This window comes from Papaver somniferum, unplaced genomic scaffold (assembly GCF_003573695.1).
Source record: "Papaver somniferum cultivar HN1 unplaced genomic scaffold, ASM357369v1 unplaced-scaffold_176, whole genome shotgun sequence".
Classification (NCBI taxonomy): domain Eukaryota; kingdom Viridiplantae; phylum Streptophyta; class Magnoliopsida; order Ranunculales; family Papaveraceae; genus Papaver; species Papaver somniferum.
In genome coordinates, this window is record NW_020627263.1 from 110,854 (window position 1) to 133,408 (window position 22,555).

Below are 22,555 nucleotides of genomic sequence, written 5' to 3' on the forward strand. Positions count from 1 at the left end.
AAGTCAATCGGTCAAGGTCTGAATCGGTCAACTGATTAACTCAGTCAACTAACTGAGTCAAATCGGGTGATTCAATGGGTCAACTCAGTCAACAAGAATGATTCAGGTAAGTCAGGTTACATCCTATGTAGTCGATTTCGGTCATTTCGGCGAAATTCCGGATTTCGGTCCAAGAAGACACGATTTTGTTAATTTCGGTCGGACGAAATCTTTGCGAAAATTTCGGCCGGAAACGCGTTTTTCGGTCGGAATTGATTTGTCTTGGCCGAATTTTTTTTTCTTTTTAAATTGAGTGGACTAATCTCACGTACAAAAATTAAAAAGATTAATTCACTCACTAGTATTATTGCTTGTTGCTGTGTTTGAATTTCTTGAGCTAAAATTATTATTTGGTGTTGATGATGAGGAAGGTGAACGACCAGATTTACTAATACTATGTTTCTTTTAAGTGATTATCGATACGAGGATATAAAATATGAAACCGAGATTTTACCGAGATTTTAAAACGGAATTTTCCCGAGATAAAGTTGTACCAGTATCTCGGTGTCGACCGAGACAATCCGAAATCCGAAATTGACTACCTTGGTTACATCTGACTCAATCAGATTAACTGAGTCAGCTAAACAGAATAGTCTGCCATCTGACTAACAAATCAACAAGGCCTAAACTATTACAGCTTCAATTCCTACAGCATATCCTTGTTCTTTATCATACAATTCTACAATGTTTATTCACATTAACTTCATCACTGAGATATAATCAATCCAAGTGAACTTCATTATAAATTTACAAGCTAAGATTACCTGCAGTTGCAGTTTTAGGCTTTCACAACAAACACTAACTATAGTCCCACAACTATCATTTCAGTCACACCTCCAACACTCAACATAACTCTCCAACAGAAGCATCATTATCAATTTAACCCATTCCATACAACATCCCAAACAACATCACTAACCCTGCGGCTTCATTACAGCACCACTACCTGTTATGCACCCTTTATAGCCAACACAAACAACACAAACTACCAACAGTACGTCTCTAACAACCACTGATATCCATTGCAACTTCAAAGCATTCCTCTAAAGCATATCTCAGTTTCATTCATGTCCTCACTAGCAACAACATTTCCCACTGCAACACATAATACTTATCACCACTATTAGCTGAGTAACACTCAACTATATCACATACCACCTGCCTCAATATCAATCCCTAAATCGCCAATTCAATTATCTTCAGTTCAGTACTAACACCTGCAACAATAGACCAGTGTTTACAAATTACACTAGTTACAACTCCAACATCAATTATTGTTCTTTCCCTTAACTTAAAGCAACAACAGTTCACTCCAAATCCATACCTTCATAAATCTCAGTTCAATTCACAATCATACAAACTTTGAAATCAAAACAATTCAACTCAAACTACTTCAATTAAGATAAATTACCTCAAAAAAAGTTCAGCTCAAGCAATTGATTCACTTCAGCAACCTATCGATCTTCATCACCATCTGTTCTTGACCAAACCTTAATTCAATTCCCAAATCTGAACTTCTCTAATTCAAACACCAACAAAAATGTAATTCTTCACATCAACAAAACCCATCTACTATTTTTCTCAATCATCATCTTTGAATTCATCTCAGAATTGAACTCAGCGAAACCCTAATTAAAACAAAACCTTAATTCGTCGATTCTCCTTTGAAACATCTTAAAACAGCAATTAGACAACAACCCACTTATTTTTCATCCATTATCAACTCGATCTCATCATCAGCATCTCTATACAAACCTAATTTCAAATCCAGAAAACCCCAACTTATTTACAGAAATACAACACCCCAAATATTCTCTTCTCTAATTCAGAATCGAAAACACTTACTCAATCTTCAACACCAGTAACCCACCCTTGATTTTCCTCCTCTTACTTGATCTCCAAAATCGCCAGATGAAAGACAGGGGAGGAGCAAAAGAAGAAATAATAAACGAGAAGAGAGAAGAGAGAAGAAGAAAATAAATGAAGAAATGAATTTCTTCTCGATCCAATTTGGGATAAGGCCAGCGAGATTGTTAAAGGAACCCGACCAAATGATAAGGGGGAAGTCAGGCGGTTAAGATTAAAATGACAATTCTGCCTTTCATAATAATCTGATGATATCTTCTTCGTCATGTGTCCGAATGACACGTTCGAGTAGTCCATTTCGCGTAACATTTTGAGATCTAACCAACGGTACTAAATTTGTATCTACATCGTTGTTAAATTAATTCCTATTAATTATCGTTCGCGTTAATCTAATCGAGTTATTACTGGCTAATACGTCCCTTGACTAGTCTAATAGCGTTGACGAGCTTGAGGGTCTTTACATTCTCTCCACCTTGTAAATTTTCGTCCTCGAAAATCAAACCATCCTTCTAGTCTTGAAAACTCCCCACCTTATAGAATAATATTATTTCTCATCTAAGCGCAAACAATATAAAACAAAGCACAAACCTATATGGCTTTCTACAACTAAAATTTGTAGGTCTAGGTTCAACTATGTTGATTTCAAGTTATAACAAATATGGAGGTCTAAGTTTCTTACGCTAATTTCTATCTTACAAAATACTTGTCTCTAATTACAAGGGAGATTCCTACAAATATTTCTATGTGAGTTTATAATTATCGGTTTCCTAAAGAATTATACTAAGCTTCTATGATCGGTCATCTCTGAATGCATTTTCCCTTTCAAGGTTGGCCAAGCCCAACAATGCCTTCCTACGAACAGAGAAAACACAACCTTCACTATTCCCCAGTGCTGGATTAACTAATTATTAATTTACTAAAATTAATAGTATTCAAAAAACACAATTGGTGTAAAATTTATTTTGTAAAAAATTAATTATTTTATAAAAACACAATTAATTAATAATTTATTTCATAAAATTTAAAAATAAAATTATTAAAATTAATTAGTCTCTAAAATTTTATCGCAATTGGTGTAAGTTTTAAAATTTATTTTGTAAAAAATATAAATAGTTCACAACATTTTAAACAATTTAGTTATCTAAATTATTACATATTATCTTCAATGTATCTATTTGTTTATTTCATTATGTGATCGGATATAAGTAAATAACCACTAACAATTTGTCATAATCATTTGGTATTAATATTTTATTATCATTATAACATTTATTTTCTTACGCCAATAAAAGTTAATCATAATTAAATTTTATATTATTGCTAAATAATTCTTAAGTTGTACTATTAATAAAAATTACATTTTGTTGTTAATATCCTATAATTATTATAATAATATTTTTATTATTAACATCGATGGTCGAACTCTTATTCTAACTAGTCTTCCAATTATTATTGAGTCCCAAAGGTATCATTAACATTTATGTGATAATAAATTATTGACCCTACATATAAGTCAAGGTGCTTAAAAAGTATATATGTGACTTTCAAGATTTATCAATAATACTAATCTCAGTATTTTTAGTATTGAATTGTGTACCTGTTCATACTATTTAGATCAATTATTCTCAAATCCATATCAGCTAAATCTATTGGTGTACTGTACAATTTTTACTTCATTACAAACAAACAAACAAACAAATCAATCAATCAAATAATTCTTTTAACCATAGATAGTTTTTAGTGATTAAGATTTATCTCACAACCTTACCCAGTTCAAACTAACCTATTTCACTAACTAGCACCGGCTAATTTCTATCATTTCCCATATAAGATCTAATAGTGAGCTCTGATACCAAAACTGTAGCGTCCCGAAGCTAGCATCTGAGTAATCCAAGAGATTAACTAAATAAAAAGGGACCACAAATCTACAACAAATACTTAAGCATTCAATTAAGAAATCTGCTATAAAACTTAACCCAAAACTAGCCTCGCTCAGAAATATATATATATATACAAGAACTTCTCTCAAATGATACATATACAATATTCATTTGGTTTACAAATATTATATACAACATATAGACATAACAGAAGTTAACTAATTAACGGAGTCAACTCCTTGAAGCTTCCGTTGCGCAACTCTGATCCGAATCTCAAACTGAAAGTGGGAATGGGTGAGCACATCATCCGTAAAATGGGTGCCCAACAGGAATAACATTTAACTTTAAAGAAATCATGAGTAAGATTTGGAAAACAATTCATGTTTTCCCAAACATCAAAGTGACTAAGTCACTGGAAAAGCACAAACAATGTATATGGACAAACTCTTTCTTCAAAAAATATATACTAGTGATGCCGGGATTTTCACACCTACATATCTATATTGATGCCGGGTTGTTCCACACCTAATAAGCATAAAAGCTGAATTCATGTAGATATAAATGAAGGAGCGTATCATATATACCACACGTGGAAATTCTCATTTCCAATAACAATTCATAGTAACAAACATTACAAGACCTTTCCAATTCATGGAAAGATTCAAAGAATCAACAGAACAATCATAATAAAACCTAAACAATGTATGAAATGCACAAATAGACAATGCATGAGTTTGTAAAACATAAACTTTTTTAAAAGAAACAATGGTTTCAAAAGAGTTAAAAGTGTTCCCACCTCTTTTGCTGACAAGCCACGCCTACCTCGAGATCCATGATCCACTGGTTCATCCTTTTAATCGATCGTTGTTAATATAGACCAACTGTTAATCACAAAAGAAGACTAAGAATCTAGCAAAAAGTCTCACACAAGGCTCATAAAATAATCTCATATAATTCTCTGGTTATAAGCTAAGTGAAGTATATAATGGTTCTATGCCCACTATGGTTATACACCTTTTCATTATCTTTCTTTAGCATATATAAAGGTTTACTAATTCAATTATGTTGATTATATATTCCATCAGATATGTCTTATGAATATCTACAATCTTGTAGAAGAAACCAAAGGTCAATTCGGACCATAAGGGGTCCAAAAAACCTAAGCCCAAGTTCACTAAACAAGCCCATTACACAAGGCCTGGTCCACTAGGGACAACCAACGGTCAACGTCTGGTCATAGGAAGTCAATTAACGGTCACTAACCGTCAACGTTAGTTAAAGGGTATATGTCAAGTCAATCGGTCAAGGTCTAAATCGGTCAACTGATTAACTCAGTCAACTAACTGAGTCAAATCGGGTGATTCAATGGGTCAACTCCATCAACAAGACTGATTCAGGTAAGTCAGGTTACATCTGACTCAGTCAGCTAAACAGAATAGTCTGACATCTGACTAACAAATCAACACAAGGCCTAAACTATTACAGCTTCAATTCCTACAACATATTCTTTTTCTTTATCATATTATTCTACAATATTTATTCACATTAACTTCATCACTGAGATATAATCAATCCAGGTGAACTTCATAATTAATTTACAAGCTAAGATTACCTGTAGTTGCAGTTTTAGGCTTTCACAGCAAACACTAACTATAGTCCCACAACTATCATCTCAGTTACACCTTCAACACTCAACCTGACTCTCCAACAGCAGCATCATTATCACTTTAACCCATTCAATACAACATCTCAAACAACTTTTTCATCACTAACCCTGTGGCTTCATTACAATACCACTAGCTGTTATGCACCCTTTAGAGCCAACATAAACAATACCAGCCACCAACAGTACGTCTCTAACAGCCACTGATATCCATTGAAACTTCAAAGCATTCCTCTAAAGCATATCTCAGTTTCATTCATGGCCTCACTTGAAACAACATTTCCCACTGCAACACATAATTCGTATCACCATTATTAGCTGAGTAACACTCAACTATATCACATACCACCTGCCTCAATCTCAGTCCTTAAATCACCAATTCAATTATCTTCAGTTCAGTACTAACACCTGCTACAATAGACCAGTTTTTACCAATTACACTAATTACAACTCCAACATCAATTATTGTTCTTTCCCTTAACTCAAAGCAACACCAGTTCACTCCAAATCCATACCTTTATCAATCTCAGTTCAATTCACAATCATACAAACTTTGAAATCAAAACAATTCAACTCAAAATACTTCAATTAAGATAAATTACCTCAAAAACAGTTCAGGTCAAGCAACTAATTCATTTCAGCAACCTATCGATCTTCATCACCATCAAGATACGAGTCTAAGAAACCTTTGATTTGTTTGACCAAAGACTTTTTCAAATAGTTAACACCTCATATTCATTAGGAAGAACTATTCCTGAGAAAGATATTGAGTGCAAAATTCTCAGGTCTCTACCATCAAGATACGAGTCTAAGAAACATGCCATTGAAGAAGCAAACAATCTTTCTACACTCTTCGAAAATAATCTTGATGAAAAGTTAAAGATCTTTGATAATGAACACGCATCTAGAAAAAAGGTGATTTCTCTTAAAGCTGTAAACAATTCTGAATCCTCTAAGAATAATTCTGGTTCGCCAGATTCTAAGGATGTTACTCCACGATAATTTAGAAAATTCTTGAGAGACAGGAAAAATAGTTTTTCTAAAATTACAACATCTTCTAATGATGATGTACAATGTTATATCGTGGTTTCGGGAACTTGTCTTCAGTATGTCCTAGCTGGAGCCGTAGAAAATCGGCATATACAGCATCTTTGCCTACTCTTGATGATGGACCTGAATATTATAATACCCAAGAGTACGCAGGCGAGGTTGCATTAGCTTCTGAAAAAATTCTTTCGGATACTGATTCTGATTCTGATGAAGAAGTGTTCCATGTGGATCCAGTTGCTAATAATCTTCTTATGGAATGTCATCAAAAACTCTCGAAAGCTGAAAATACCATTTTCAGTGAGAAAGTTAAATATGACAGACTTCGTAGTCGGAATAAATACTTGCAAAACCAACTTGATTCTAGTGGTGTAAGAGATTATCTCAACGAAATACGAAAGCTTAAAGAATAAATTGCCGAAGCTCGTGATCGGGAAATTATTCTTCAAGCAAAGCTAGATAACTTGGAGAGCATTGAGATGAACTTGTTATTTGATTCGGAATGAGAAGATCTCAAATTTCAATGTGAATCATCCAAGAATGATCTAGTTATTGCGCTTGAAAAGGTCAAAAGTTTGGAAGACGAAAACTCGAGCTTAAAAGAGATTTTGTCTAGAAATAGCAGCTAAGATAAATTAACCTCGATACTGGGAGCATGTAGAATTTATCATGATACATGAGGACTGCCTATGAAGGAATAGACACTCCTAGTATTTGCAAAGAGGTAAAATATGTCAAAACTAAATATTCTTCTCAACCAAAACCTTCCACGGTTGACAAAAATAAAGCATCTCTATCAACTGCTGATAACGAAAATAGGAAATCATGTCAAGTTCCAAAGCAAGCACATACACATTCAGGTAACACTAAACATAACTTTTTCCTTTCTACTAAACATTGTTTTTATTGTGGAAAACCAGGTCACTTCCAAAGGAATTGCAGATTTCTTAAACGAGATAAAACCAGATTTGATTCTGTTAAGATGACAAGATCTGATGTTCCAAACTGGAGAAAAACTGTGTCTCATAATTCCATTTTTTCAAGTATTCCCCCCAAGAAGTTTCATAATTATATTGGGGAGAAAAAGAAATACGTTGCTCCAAAAGCTACTCAGAAATGGGTACCAAAGAAAACCAATCAAGCAACGAGTACTATTAAGAAGGATCTACCAGACAAGAGTTCGACAAGGGATAACATTTTAAAAAGGTATGGAACATCTATTGAAGGTTTCGAGGAAGTTGTTAAATTCCTAGAGTCCGTGCATGATTTTTTTCCGAATACCTGTGGTGAGCAAGATTTTGTTCACCTCAACACAACCTAATTGTGTTGAAAGTGCAGCCTCACCAAGAATCCCTAGTAAATGCGGTGAGGATGGAAAAAGAATTGGGGCGCACATATTGTGTTTGATAATTTTTGAATATGTGGAACAATTTATTGTTTCAAGATGAGTCTAACTCGCTTACATATTTCTCGAAATATGTGCTGGTAAGTGATAGACGCATTTATGTGTCTATTTTTATCTCTATTTTGTATATTTTTAGTACCCATACTTGTATTATTTTGGTATTTTATCTCTTTGTAGGTTTTTTTGGAGAAATAAGCTTTTGCGGCGAAATTAGCTCAAAACGTGGCATTTGAACCTCCGTAGAAGACGTACCAGTGACACCCCAGAAATACCCCGGAGGAACCCCAAAAAAAGTGTTGAAAACATCCCATAAATATTACTAAAGGCACCCAAGGGACAAGTGTTATACGGACTCCAAAAGCGGATAAGGGGCGACCACTGGATAAGGGGTAACCTTTCCCCTTCACATTCAAATTCTAATTTTTGCGGGAAAAATGTCCCATTTATTGGCAGTTTTGGTGGGCGTGATTTGGAGGAGTTTGAGGTCGACTAAACCTCTGATTTTCATAGGATAGACTCCTTATGGGTCTAGGAATCTAATATGGGTGTTGAACTCGATTAAACTGGGCTCAATCGACAGATTTTTATCACAACAGAAAAAAAAAAAAGGAAAGTCACGTGTTTGACCTGTTTTAGGAAATTTTAGAGAGATTAAAGTTCTATAAACCTTCCAAAAGATTTGTATCTATCTAAGGAAGAGTTTGGAATCAAAAGGAAAGCTCAGAAACGCGTAGAAATTCTAAAACAAGAAATTGCCGCTACTTTTCCGTGAAGAGAAAGGAAGAGATTTTGGAAGATTTTGGAGAGATTTAATCGGTCTTTTTGATATAAATAGATTGGTTGGGTCATATAGAAGGTCGGTCGGGAGTTTGGGGTCGATTAGGAGGCCACAGGGATCTGCAGGAGGAGTTGCAGAGAATCATACCTGCTGATGCTGCTGAAGAAGTAGTTGAAGAACATAAGACGCATAGAATAGTCGGAAAGAAATATCGTTGATCAACAACAGACTCAATCTATCGTTCTTAAACAACAATTCATACTTCTTTGTAATCTCCTGTTTCATATTATTCTTCAATAAAAACACCTATTAAGCCATGATTCAATCTTTTGAATATGTTTTTGATATGAAGAGATAAACCCCAACACTGGGACGACGGAGGAAGCCTTTTTTCATCATTGTGGTAATTCTATTAATTCTTTATATGACTTTTTGCACTAAAATTGAATTGATTTATCATTTATCTTGATTGGTTGTGATTTCAATTGATGGGTCATGCTTAGCTTAAGTGTTTTGATGTCCCATGCTTTAGATTTACAGCCATTACTTTCGGAATCTATTTTTGGCAAAGAATAAGAGTCCATATTTTTAATATTTGAGCTATAATTGATTGGAATTATTATTTTAGTCACATGAATGGAATTTGGTGGAATCCTGAGTCTCAGTACCTCTCGATACTATGACAACCTTTTGTATATATATTTTCTATTTTTATTATAAGTCTATAAATTATTCTTTACAAGTCCGAGTTGAACGAACTTTACTTACCAGTTCTACAACCACATCAATTTTTGGCGCCGCCGACGCGGATTTGTATTAGGTTTTGGATTTTTTTTATTTTTTTATTTTTTATTCTCTTTTACGCCTTTGGTATTTTTTTGATTCTTTTCAGATTTGGAGCGAAGCTACAAGGAAATAAAAAGTGCTATAAAAGGAAAGTACCGCCAAAAAAAGAAAGAAAAGAGGAATCCAAAAGGAGTGAAGAAGAAGATTTTGTATATAGTTATTTTGTTTTATTTTTAGAAACTGTAAATAGGATTTTATTTTTTGTAATTTTTTTTTATTTTTGGACATTTTTTTGGATTTTATCTTTGGACTTTATTATTTTTAAAACCCTAAGGAAGGGTTAAAATTAAATAAAAAAACTGCTGCAGGGAAGGACGACAGTTACGATACTGTCTCGGCCCCTCAGGTTCGTACACTGACGTAGGAGTCGGTGGCCTGAGTCGACTACAACTGATTCGTCGCCCGTCTGGTACGGGAGGTAAAATTATTTCCACTCACGAATTCCATGTCAGTGGGTTTTATTTTTTATTGAATCTCTGAAAGCACGAACACAAACACACACGTGCACAACATTATTGCATCGCCTGGCACCGATTATTAGGAAAACACGTGGTTTAGTACGGTGAACCCTTTGGGCGTTATCATCCGAAACACCACAAGTCGTAGCCTCGTACCTTTAACCAGTCTCTGACTGTAGGTATATGAATTTTTATTATTTCATTACACAAAAGGTCAAGAAGGAGAAACTAACATGAGTTTCTCAAGGTATTTTATTTTACGGGTGTTCTTGCTGGACATCTTGGATTCAATGAGATGGCATCGTCAGGTACCCTTCCTAATACAACTATGCTTATGATGTGATTATCATGTTTGTTCAAAAATCCTTTATGTATAAAATTAAAACTTATACCAAAAACTGAGCTTAACGTAAGGCATCCGTGAACCCATCTCTCAAAGAATACCTATTTTTGATCGTAGAAATGCCAAAATTTATCTTAATAACCACAAAAAATTATCAACAGCAAAATGCATATGTTCCTGTGAAAAAATCGCAGTCACCATACAAATCTTACATTGGTCAAAGAGCAGAGAAGATATATGCATACAGGCCATTGGCCCATTGCCGATGGTCAAGATTGTAAGCATAATGGGTAATGGCATTTCAGTGATGGAGGCATTATAATTTTGATGATAGTGGTTTTTCACCAGCTTTTAGGTGGTGTGCCTGGACCGGGGCTATATATATGAAAGTGGTTCTATAAGTTGGGGTCTTCTGGGTGTTTGGATCTGGTCTCTTAGGCAACATGCATTGTGTGCTTTTATAATTTCTTTTTTTGAAAGCAGTGTATTTTCTGTTTCGGTTTTTAAATCGTTCCCTGCGATCAAAACAAAAATTACCATTATAAAATATGGGGCGGGGCGAAGTCCCACACACACCAAATAAAAAAACATTGTCACAGGGCAAAACAGGCGCACACCATTCGAAAGAAAAAAATGCCCGGTGCGAAGCACGGGCACAAATATAATACATATTTAAGTTATTTATACAATAAATATAGGCGACCCGGCCCGGTGCCAAACCAAGAATGCGAGTGAGAATTAGGATGATCCATCTACCGCCTATCATCTCAATTACACGACTGATCTAACATCCCGTCCCATTACTCTTTCAAGAAAAGAAAAATCCAATCTCAATTACATGAGCTATCCACCATAATCTCTCATATCAACTATAAAAACGATGACACCTATCAATCCAAATAACAACACCACTTAATCATCATCTCCGGTGCTAATTAAACATGTCAAGCACCTGGTTATGTATGGTTATTTTATTCTCGTTTGTCCATGTCTCCTTACAGTCACGTTCTGTTGATCTAACTGAGAGTATACCTAGTGGTCTACACAAGAATTTTTCATTAAAGATCGCCGTAAAACATAAATTTCCCACACCTAGAGAAAAAATATCAAAGAAAGACTATATCTCCTCGCCCGTCCTTTACCAGTCATACTCATATGAGTATTATTCGGAAATCGACATTGGTACTCCAAGTCAAACTATGATGCTCAACATCGATACCGGCCACTCAGATTCGTGGGTTCGGTGTCATGACTGCGATTTGGTAAGTTGTTCACAGCCAACCTACTTCAATCACCACAATTCGGCATCATATAACAAGCTCCCATGCGGAAAATGCTCATGGCCAGCTAGGTGCAGGACAAGTGAGTGTACACTGCAGTCCAGATACTCAAATGGTAATTTCGCTCATTCGGTGCTGGCACTCGAAACCTTCACGTTGCAGATTCAAAATGGTGGAGGTGATGATGATGAGCCGAGGGAAAAAAAGTTTCAAAATGTGCCTGTCGGTTGTTCTTACGCAGACGTTGGATTTCATGACATTGATGGATCACTAGCACTGAGCAGGGGCAAAAGGTCGTTCTATACATTTCTGAAAGAGAATTATTCTGTTAATAAATTCTCATATTGTCTTATAGATAGACGAGTGGGCCTAGATGGTGTTTCAGCTGATCTTATCTTCGGGGAAAGTGAAGTGTCCCGTGATATTTTTTACACACCGATGATAGATGACTATTATCATCCCGGCCAAGACTATGGGGTGGTAGTGACGGGGATAGAGGTTCAGGGTCAAAAGCTTGCGGAGACGAGTTTCCCTATTAAAATGGTTATTGACTCAGGGGCGACCACAACTGATCTTCCGGATCCAATATACATTGCATTGGAAAAACTGTTCCTTGGTTATGCTAATGCAATGGGTTGGGGATCGCCCTATAGGATTCTTGGCAGGCGTCCATGTTACAAGGTAATCGAGGATGATATCGCCGACTCACCAACTGTTACTTTCACCTTCAACGGGAGTGACGCTAAAATGCTGTTATTGCCGTATAGCATATGGAGTTATGTCCCGGATGTCAAAGCAGTTTGTTTCGGGTTTGGTTCTGCATCAAAAAATGGTGGCGTGAACATCATAGGGAATATATTTCAGCAGCACACAAGGATCGTCATAGATCAAACCATGGGGAATCATCGTATCGGTTTTGATCCCTCTAGTTGCTGATCAAAAACTGCTTGCTTCGATACAATAGGAACTGCTTGCTTTATATAGGAAAATAGTTAGTAGTAAGTACTTTGTGTTGTTACTGGCTTTTTAGGTCTTTGTCGTTTGCACAAGTGATGGAGAGGGCTTTCTCCCGTGCTGTAAAGCCCACCTAGTTTTTCCAATATAGTTTCCTTTTCCCCAAAAAGAACAAACTCTCACTGTTTTCACTCTGTCGTGCAAGATCAAGTTCTTACTAATATGGCTGACCACCGAATATGTCTCATCGTATAGATACAGGATTAACCCTGTCTATTACATGTAAGAGCTATATGTCCTCCTCTATAGATAATTATAAGATGAGACTACACTAATTTCCTTAAATATCAAGTACAGCAGCATTTCTTAGTATAGCAACGTATTACAATATGTAGCATCTTTATGTTTCTTCTGGCATGTAATGCCTTGGCCGTAAGGGTGTTTGCATCTGATGATGTACAATGAATACTAAAAGGATAATGAGAATACCCCTCTTCTCTTATGTCATTGATTGCGTAAACAACTTAATGTAATACTAAATTATCCAATTTAGTATGTAGGTAATAGTAGCTTTTTAAGGTTAAACGACACTGAGTTATCAATTCTTCCTAGTATAAAGAAGAATGGTTTTGTTGATGTGGCGTCACCACAATGATCCTGATATTTTCTCTGATATAAGTAAGCCATGGCTGGTACACATTTTCACTCAGATCTTTCAAAAAATCCCATTGGTTTTTCCCTCAGATCATAAGCATAGGACAGTAAACATTCTTCTTTTGATCAGTCTGATTTTATTAGGATATGTATCACATTGTCAGCAGAAGACACAATTTCACATGGAAAACCATTTTTCCAAATAAGAATTAAACCACCTGAGAGGCCTACTGAGTTGACTATCCAACTGTTAGGGTATTGAAATCTTTGTAACAGAAATTTTAGCCCTGTCTGAATCTTCTATTTTTGTTTTGGAAAGGAAAATTAAATGTGGGTCATGCTCCCTAATTATGTCTGCTAAGTAATCTCTAGTGTCTTTGGCTACAAAGCCTTGAACATTCCACCCAAGCAATTTCATATGTTATGATGATCAATTTTAATTGCAATAAAACTAACATGCAGGACATTGAAAAATTAGGAAGCAAAATTGAAACAGAGATGGGTATAGTTTTATAAGTTACCTGGTGATCAGCACTTGGAGCTTTTCCCCGGAGAGCGGTTCTGATCTGACACTGTTCCATGGTAAGACTGTTGAGAGTTAGGCGTCTGAGATTGATTATCCAAAATTACATGTGTATTTTCAGATGGAATCAGAGGGATGGTAACTTTACTGATTTGATTCAAAATGCTGAATGAGAGATTGAATGGGTTCCTTATAAGCTATGGCTTCATGTATCTTGTCTGGATCTTCATTATGAGCATTCAAATCATCAGCTGTGATATCAAATTCTCCCATTGCAAGATAGGCTCTAAGCAGATTCATGTGACTTCCTGACTCTCTATTTAGGGAATCATAGAGAGCCGAGTCTTGATTATTTGTTTGGAGACTATCAGAGCTATTTTGATTAATCTGATGATTAGGAACCAAACTCTTCCTAGACTCCCCCATTTCTAATCTAATCCTCTTACCACTTCTTTCAAAGCTGTTCTCTCTCTCCCTTCTACTATTAATAACTGTTATCATACCTTGGGCGTCATAATCAATGCTCGTGACTGGGACCATCGTGTTGTCTGCCGGATTGACCAACTCAGCTGAATGTTGTTGATGCTGATAACTGATAAGTTGATAACTGCGAGTGTTGAATTTGAGAAGCATTGTTGGAGTCCCCTGCTTGTGGTGTATTTGTTACATTTATGACATGCGGAACTATTGCATGTTGGTTCTCATTCTCTGTATGCACTTCTGGAACAACTTCAAGTTGTGTTTGATGCACAGGGCTGTGACTCGCATTCCACGATTATCCAGGTTGGACCATGACGGTGGGTAAATGACAGAGTTAGTAGACAGGTAGCCTCTTTTTTGTTGGAGAAGAAAATTTGCAATCCTTTCACAGTCTTGCTCTTTGTGATCAATAGTATAACAATGACCACAAAGGTTGTTTCTCGTAGAATATATGAAGCCATACTTCTTCACCTACCGTGTTTTTTAACCAAAAGCGATTGTGTGCTTTTATAATTTAATCATAGGTTAAAAACACCGATTTTTTGTTTTGTGAATGTGAGACACTTGTTCCATGGATTCTGAGATTTGGATAACTTAATCATAGATTTAGGCTGCCAGCAACTAAAGTTTCCATAAGCGTGAGAAAGAGAGAATTAAAATAAATAGCTAATATTGGTAGAAGAGAAAATTGTCAGACATATTAAAGAAAGATTTGTAGATAAACAAGGCTAATTAATAGTAGGAAAGATTGAGGAACAACAAATGTGTGTCAGGTAAAACCACTCCGACCACCAAGTTGAGCTCCAAATGCGTCACAACCCTGTTACACAGACATGAAAAGGTTTAATTAGATAAAGGATCGAAGGAAAGCTTAAAACGGTAATAAAATTGTATAAAGGTATGAAGAAAAGGCGATTAAAAAATGCAAAAGATTAAATTCAAGATCATTTGATCGTGGATATGGATAGTGAGTACTTTGTGTTGTTATTGGCTTTTTAGGTCTTTGTCGTTTGCACAAGTGATGGAGAGGGATTTATCCCGTGCTGTAAACCCACCTAGTTTTTCCAATATAGTTTCCTTTTCCCCAAAAAGAACAAGCTCTCACTGTTTTCACTCTGTCGTGCAAGATCTAGTTCTTAGAAATATGGCTGACCACCGAATATGTCTCATCGTATACATACAGGATTAACCCTGTCTATTACATGTAAGAGTATATGTCCTCTATAGATAATTACTAGGGTATCAACCTCTAGTCTCAACCTCTCGTACGCCTTCGGCATGTTGTTGTTTTAATTTTAGTCGTGTTTTCACCAAATACGGATTGGTGCAAGCCTTGAGGATATTTTATGCTGGGAGTTTGTTTTTCACCAAATACTAAAGTAACAAACTAATAAAATCATCCAATCTAAAGAAATATTAAAAATTACATGTACCATTACTTCTTTTAAAATTAAAAGAAGCATCAAATTCTACAATAATACTTCAGGATACACTACATTTTTTGTTACTGGATCTAAAGACACATTTGATTCATTTGGAAATAATAAAGTAATTCTCTATGCAGCAGTACACCTGGACAATGCGACATATAGCTGACCATGACTAAATACTGGAGTACGTAAATCAATTCCCACATACTTCACCGATTGTCCCTGGGATTTGTTAATAGTCATCGCATATGCAACGTGTATGGGAAATTGACGTCTTTCCATTTGTATGTTTAGCTCTGAAGCTGAAGGTTGAAAAGTTATTCTAGGGATGAATACTACTTCACTAGCTTTTTCTCCAGTTATGATTTTAGCTTCAATCACGTGTCGTCCGCACCTCGTCACCACCAGTCTTGTACCATTACAAAGGCCTTCTTTCGGTGCCATATTTCTCAGCAACATAATGGGACATCCAACTTTGAGGTCTAGCTTAAATGGAGGTGTTCCTGGTGGACTTAAATTGTTGAGAAATTCAGTTGTAAAATCCGAATCCCTTCCATGATCATCCCGAATCATTTTGTCAGCAGCAAAATACGTGTAAGTCTCCCCATGTAATCTTTCTAATGCATCCATATTAATCTTATGGACGTCTTCATTACGTGGAGATAAAATGATCCTCTCGGTTAAGTATTTGGGAGACATTGGTTCGTCCATTACCAACAGAGGATACACCGAAGATATTAGCTCATGCATGTTTTGACATCTACCCATTGTCGATGGCAGATTAACAACCTCTTTAGGGTTCGTTCCAATCTACATACCAATTAATCGGATTTAAAATAACTATGTATACGATAAATATAGTTTTATTCAATGAAATTTCATTACCTCAAGCAAGTAGTCAGCAAACTCCAAACTTTCCGGTTCCTGCTCCAATCGCATATTTTGGTTTAACGTCAAGATAGTAATGTAATCCCAAAGCAATGAACCTCTTATAGATGCTCCAACAGTTTGTTCTCGACTTGCATTCGAGACCACTGGTAAAGTCTGTCTAAAGTCTCCACCCAAGACGACTGTTACACCTCCAAAGTGTCTGTCATCACTGCGAATATCTCGTAGTAGGCGATCAACTGCTTCCACACAAAATCTATGTTGCATTGAAACTTCATCACATATGATCAATCTTACTTCTTTCAGCAGCTGGGCATAATCCGAGTCTTTACTAATACTAATACTATTATCATCTTGGACTTCAAATGGAATCTTAAAAGTTCTATGTGCCGTTCGACCTCCATCAAGAAGTAGTGAAGCGATACCAGATGAAGCAACAGTTAAGACTATTTTTCCATCTTTACGACATCTTCTTGCTATTGTGTTGTACAAAAAAGTTTTTCCAGTCCCTGCACTCCCATTCAGAAAAAACATTTGTCCATTGCGATCATTCACAGAATCCACTATCGCATTGTACGCCGAACGTTGAGCGACATTCAATTTCTCAATATCTGACTGAATCACCGAATCACTTAATGCAAACTGAAGTTGTCTATGGTCCCAAATGTATCTGTTACCTACTATTTGACCCCAATCATGTCTTGGTCTCGGCATTGATTCATATTTTTCTAGTTTTTTTCCAGATCGTTGAAGCAGTTGATCCAACAGGTATAATCCGTAATCCATTGCCAGTTCATCTGTTGGATTTTGGATGTTAAACCTTGTTCGCAATCTACGTGGTAGATCATCACATATATTCATTCCAAATTTCGCCCACAACACCTCCGGTCTTGATGGATTACATTGCGATAGGATAATACAAAATAGTTTCCTCAGCTGATTTCCATTTTGCATAACCACTGCTTCTTGAAGACATTTTTCCGATTCTCCATCATGTGCTAAAATCCCAAGTGCAATACATGCATCTTGAAACGTATTGTGCACCTCGTCTACGTCTCCATTACTTAAAGTCTTCAAGTCTTCAAAAGAATTAGCACCTCTAACAGTTGTGAGTAACATACGTAAGTAGTACAACTCTCCAGCGTTAGGGCTAACAAAATACATTCTTCCAAATGCAAATCCTTGTTGTCTAATTTTCCACTGTTTAACCTTTTTACACCATACAAAGTGTTGCGGGAACTGTTGATAAGTATATGCCGGAGCATTGGGATTTTTAGCATAATATTCAAAATTACCCATCAAATTCGTCATATGTTCATGTGATGTTCGTATAACCGAGGTCATTGATTGCCTTGTGTTATAAACAACCCGTTGCCTATTCTGTAAATGAATTGCCGACCGTTGTACAACAGGATATTCTTCATGCACGTGGTACTCAATCAAACGCCATACAGCCTCAGGTGGTTGATGAGTGCTAAATAGTGCATATTTATATATATTTTTGTTGGCATTTAACTCATCTTTTGTGCATTAATTCTACATTTTATCCCATATTCTGTATTTTCATTGTTTTCAAGAATAAATATTTTTCTTACTTAATTTTGCATTTTTAGGTAACAAATAAAATCTGGATGAAGTGCGGAGCAAAAAGAGCAGAAAAGTAGTGAAAAGCCGGGAGGAATTACGCAAGGAAGCCGCGAAGAATGTTGCGCACAAGACCAAAAAGCTAGGAATGGGCTCAAGAAGGAAGAATTGTTCTTAAAGAAGATATGGGCTTGGCATACCCAAGGCCCGAAACCCTTACCCAAATCCATTTCCTTTATCCATACCCATTTCCATGAGAGCCGTCAGATTGGATCCATCTTGTCATCCAACGGTCACCTCATCACTGTGCATCAAATCCCGATGATTCCGCCCAACACTACAGCACCTAACCTAATCTAGCACCGTTGACTTCGTTGTGTTCCACATCCAACGGTCGCTACAAACTGCTTCTCTCTTAGCCGTCCGATCTACCTACCATCTCCATATCCAGCGGCTCAGCTCGCCAAACATCGAACCAGATGCTCCCGCTTCACACCCTAGCACCGAATCCTATTATCCACCCAAACAACCCATCGCCCCAAAACTTCATCTCCTTCACCCGACAGTTGCAGAGCTCTGCAACTCCACCACCTCCCCTCTCTGCCGCTGTCACTTCCGTCACCACCACCAGTTCCATCACTGCCACTACTATCTCTTCACCGACAACACCCCCATATCCCTAGCCTAGTTATTTTCTTCATCTCACAACCTCTGAAACCCTAGGTTTTGGGGTGAGTAAAATAACTCGAAATTAGGGGACAATAGGAGCAGAGGAAGAGCATCAAGGACTAGAGGAGGCATGGGTCGAGCAGATTTTGGGAGTTTGTAAGTTAAATTTTGTGTAATTTAAAAAAACCCTAATTTTCTGATTTGGGGATTTACAATTAGGGTTAGTGTTCTGGTATAAATTGTACACTGTGTAACATTGTGAAGCAGAGGGGGGGTTATCCTAGTTCCCCCTAAGTGGGTTAATTTCACTGTTCAATTTTAATGTTAATGTCTACTGTTAGTACTTGTCCTGTTTAGTGAGAGGTTAGTATCATGTTCTAATTTAGTTTCTGAGGCAGAGATGAAACCCTTAGCCTTAATGCTAGGATGTGTGCTTATTGCTACTGATTTATGCTAAGATCACTGTGTAGGATATATTTTTGTTGATGAACAACATATTGCTTTCACCTAGAATGTCAAGCATCCTAGGTAGTTAGAATCCTTCTATGTATGTTCACTTACTCTCAAATGCTTGTTATTGTGTTTTGATTAGTTGTTCTTTAAGCAGACAACTAATGCTTGCCTTGATTTAGTGATTGGAGTTAAATTATCCACTTAAAGAAGCTGAAAAAAAAAAGTGCAATAGCTAACATGCTAGTATGGGTTGAGTGGTGAATTCTCAAGCCCTAGTTACCCTCTATCAAACATCCAATCACTTCTTTGCTTTCAAAAAAAAAAACTTCAACTGTTATTTGCTAAAATCACCCAACTGTTATCTGCTCTTGCTTCACTGTCCATTATTCATCTTGCCTCACTGTCAGTTGTTGTTGCTTCAACTGTCAGTGTTGAACTTGCTTCAACTGTCACTTTTGTTGTTCTTGTTTAAAGTCTCATGATTAGTAATCTGCCCTGGTTAGTGTAATCAGTTAGAAATTGGTTACAATAAGAAAAATAGCACTTGCACCCCCTTGTCCCTGTGGAACTGACCTGTGCTTGCCCTGTGTTGCTTGCCGACACTGTGCACTTGCAGTTAGAATTTTTAGGATCATTTCTAGTCCTACCAGTGGTCCAATGTACCTCGCATCAATATATTGTTGAATCTCGTCATGTTCTCGCAAAACCATCGTAGCTCGGTCACCACCTTTGTAAATGTATTTGTTAATATATTTTACACCTCTTATTCCTGCACATATTTCCACATTGATGTGGCAATTGAACATTCTTGACAGATGCGGGTTATAGGGTACAACATCTATATTATACGCCTTTTTGTTGTTTCTGACAGTTACTTCTATTCCATCCCGAAGACGACGATAACTCGGATACCCACCCTCGTCCAAAGTTGTTGTGTCGGTGTACTTCTTAGGATATCCTTTTGTACATTTTCCTTTTTCCATACACGCTGCATATGGATCTCGCTCTCCACATGGACCATGAACCATACATTTGCTTACGGTATCAAACAGTATTGGGTCATTTATCTCATTAGGAAATTCAGCCGAAACAAATTTATCAACCATGTCTGCCGTACGAATTTTTTCCGAATCTTTCAAAAATATAAGAGCATGCATATGTGGTTGCCCACGTTTTTGAAACTCGATGGTATGAACATGGGCGACCACCGTGCCGAACACCTTTTTTTCCTTTATTTCTTTCATCAATGCTTTTCTTTTCAGCTCAAAAACTCGAGCTACCAAATCAGGACGATCAGTGACACTCTGATTGGGTAAAAGTGCATTTTTTTATTTCTGTCCAATTTGGGTTTGCAGTCATTGTAAGAAAAATATCTGGATGGTGATGAAAACGTGTAATAGCCATCGAATCCTGGTATATCTCGTACATATTCCTCCCGCTTCCAGTGTGTGAAGATGGTAAAATAACAGGATTACCTCTATCACCCGGATTTAAATCCGCATTTGTCATATCAGCAATGCAAATGTAGAGGTCAGAACGCAGAGTTGGTTGGTTGAATCTGAGCCATGCCAACTTACTTTGCTCTGTAGCAGCCCATGCATCAACTAAGAACTCTTGAAATATTTTTTCGGCTCTTAAGATGATTGAATATTCTTCTGCACGTTCAAATATGCGGTAACTGTAATACTTCATTTGAGATAATTTTGTTTTCGTATAGGTTTTGGTGACTGCATCCCATTGCCTCATTGTTGGTGACCATCCCAGCTCACCAAAAGGAAATAGTAAAACATAATGTAAAGGCAAGTATGCCGGATGACACTCCGAAATTTGTTTCAATCCGTTGTTTTCTCTCAAATGCAATATAATATCTCGCACCCCAGTCTCCTTATAAGTATTTTCTGGAACGATAACCGCAATCTCATCTGTTGTCGGAAGATTATAACGCCTACTATCAGTCGACTTTTTATATTGAAGTGAAACTCTGATATTCTGGTCGGCCGGACTCATCTGGTCTAAAATTGCATAAGCCTGACGATACTTGGTATAAAAAACATTGAATTGGATCATAGTATTCTGAATTTTCTGTAGGACATTCATATTTAACTGAGGATTTCTTTTGCCACGGACAAACAATGAAAATTCTGGATCATAGATGTACAGTTGGGAGTAAACCGCCATCCTCTCAGTCCCAGGAGCTGGTAGAACACCTCCGGTTAAATGTCTCAACTCCCCATGTATTGAGAAAGGTCTCGGACCTCTCCCTTTCAAATCTCTTGTATCTAATTTGCATCCAAGGCTAGTAAACGCATTAGTTGTATTATACTCTCGAATATATTTCCGAAAAGAAATTGATTCGGCGTCGGTTCCGTCAAACAATTCTCTGACGGCTACCGGTGGTTCACACAGTGACGGTAGGCAAACTTTGCCTTGGAGACAACATGAACCAAATTTTGGGTTTATTAAAAATGAATTTGTATGTTTTTCTGCCATCCAGTGCAATGCCCCGCAATGCTGACATTTGACATCCATTTGTCCCAGAAAATGACGTACATCGGTAGCAACAACAGCTACCTGATTCATAAAAGTATTTGAATCATGTAATTCGTCAGTGTCGTAATCTACTTCGTCAATTTCGTAAGTATCCGACACCCCATCATCTTCTCTAACATTAATAGACGGCCTACATAGTGATAATCAGGTAATCTAGCTTACCCTATTCAAAAACTAAATAAATTTATGCAATATAAATTTTTAAATCCTTACATTTCAGTGTTTTGAGCGTCTGATGTGCTACCAACTCTCCTATGTAATACAACCGACTGCATTGTAAATTTTGTCAACCACTATGATTCTTTTATTTTTGAACTTAAAAATGATAATTATATATGTGCACGAGTAAATTATTTAACGTTCAAGTTAATTCACCTCTTCATATGACTCTGCATCTTCATGCTCATGTGGTACAGCCTCGCTTTCTCTAATCTGTATACCACTCGGGCGCATCCGTTTGCATGGAGGATTCTATAGTTTTGGTAAATAAATTTGTAAATTTTCAAATTTTAACAATAAAATCAATTAATTACTATGTATGCGCACCTCTTCAGTAATAGCTTTTCCCTTTCCCTTTGGTGCTCGTCGTCGTTCTGCAGCTGCTTCTCTTTCAATTTGTGCTCCTTTCTCACGATGCTCTTGTTCTCTCATCTCTTTGTGTTGTTTTTCTATCCCACGTCGTCGCCTTTGGGATTCTGATCTTCGAGATGATGTTGTCGATGTTAGATTATTTCTCTCCTTTGGTGGACCCGCAACAACACACCG

The 22,555-nt window shown here is 36.7% G+C and overlaps 2 protein-coding genes and 1 long non-coding RNA gene across 4 annotated transcripts; all 3 read right to left on the minus strand.

Annotated features, from left to right (window-relative positions):
• Positions 1-682: 682 nt before the first annotated feature.
• LOC113337729 lies at positions 683-2,029 on the minus strand. The gene is made up of 2 exons (XR_003354403.1): positions 1,451-2,029; positions 683-1,256 (listed from the first exon to the last, which is right to left on the minus strand). It is a non-coding gene; the product is annotated as an uncharacterized LOC113337729 (long non-coding RNA).
• Positions 2,030-15,626: 13,597 nt separating this feature from the next.
• On the minus strand, positions 15,627-20,346 carry LOC113337734. Its single transcript, XM_026583332.1, has 3 exons — positions 19,904-20,346; positions 16,532-18,008; positions 15,627-16,456 (listed from the first exon to the last, which is right to left on the minus strand). Exons 1-3 carry the CDS (start codon positions 20,344-20,346, stop codon positions 15,773-15,775), a joined length of 2,604 nt encoding a protein of 867 aa, XP_026439117.1. The 3' UTR covers positions 15,627-15,772.
• Positions 20,347-20,496: 150 nt separating this feature from the next.
• On the minus strand, positions 20,497-22,543 carry LOC113337726. Of its 2 annotated transcripts, XM_026583322.1 has the most exons (4): positions 22,337-22,543; positions 22,166-22,261; positions 22,004-22,059; positions 20,497-21,920 (listed from the first exon to the last, which is right to left on the minus strand). In XM_026583322.1, exons 1-4 carry the CDS (start codon positions 22,439-22,441, stop codon positions 20,534-20,536), a joined length of 1,644 nt encoding a protein of 547 aa, XP_026439107.1. In that variant the 5' UTR covers positions 22,442-22,543; the 3' UTR covers positions 20,497-20,533. The 2 variants fall into 2 exon arrangements, with proteins under 2 accessions (XP_026439107.1, XP_026439108.1); XM_026583323.1 differs by lacking the exon at positions 22,004-22,059 and having other exon boundaries at positions 20,497-21,811.
• Between the last annotated feature and the right edge of the window lie 12 nt (positions 22,544-22,555).

What these genes read in the sequence shown, in the direction of transcription:
- LOC113337734 (XM_026583332.1), bottom strand. Translation starts at nt 20,346, where the DNA reads ATGGTTGATAAATTTGTTTCGGCTGAATTTCCTAATGAGATAAATGAC. An exon ending in CAACAATATATTGATGCGAG is followed by an intron (nt 18,009 to 19,903) that starts GTACATTGGACC and finishes TGCACTATTTAG; the next exon opens with CACTCATCAACCACCTGAGG. An exon ending in TTGCTGACTACTTGCTTGAG is followed by an intron (nt 16,457 to 16,531) that starts GTAATGAAATTT and finishes ATTGGTATGTAG; the next exon opens with ATTGGAACGAACCCTAAAGA.
- LOC113337726 (XM_026583322.1), bottom strand. Translation starts at nt 22,441, where the DNA reads ATGAGAGAACAAGAGCATCGTGAGAAAGGAGCACAAATTGAAAGAGAA. An exon ending in ATGCAGAGTCATATGAAGAG is followed by an intron (nt 22,060 to 22,165) that starts GTGAATTAACTT and finishes TTTACAATGCAG; the next exon opens with TCGGTTGTATTACATAGGAG. An exon ending in GACGCTCAAAACACTGAAAT is followed by an intron (nt 21,921 to 22,003) that starts GTAAGGATTTAA and finishes ATCACTATGTAG; the next exon opens with GCCGTCTATTAATGTTAGAG.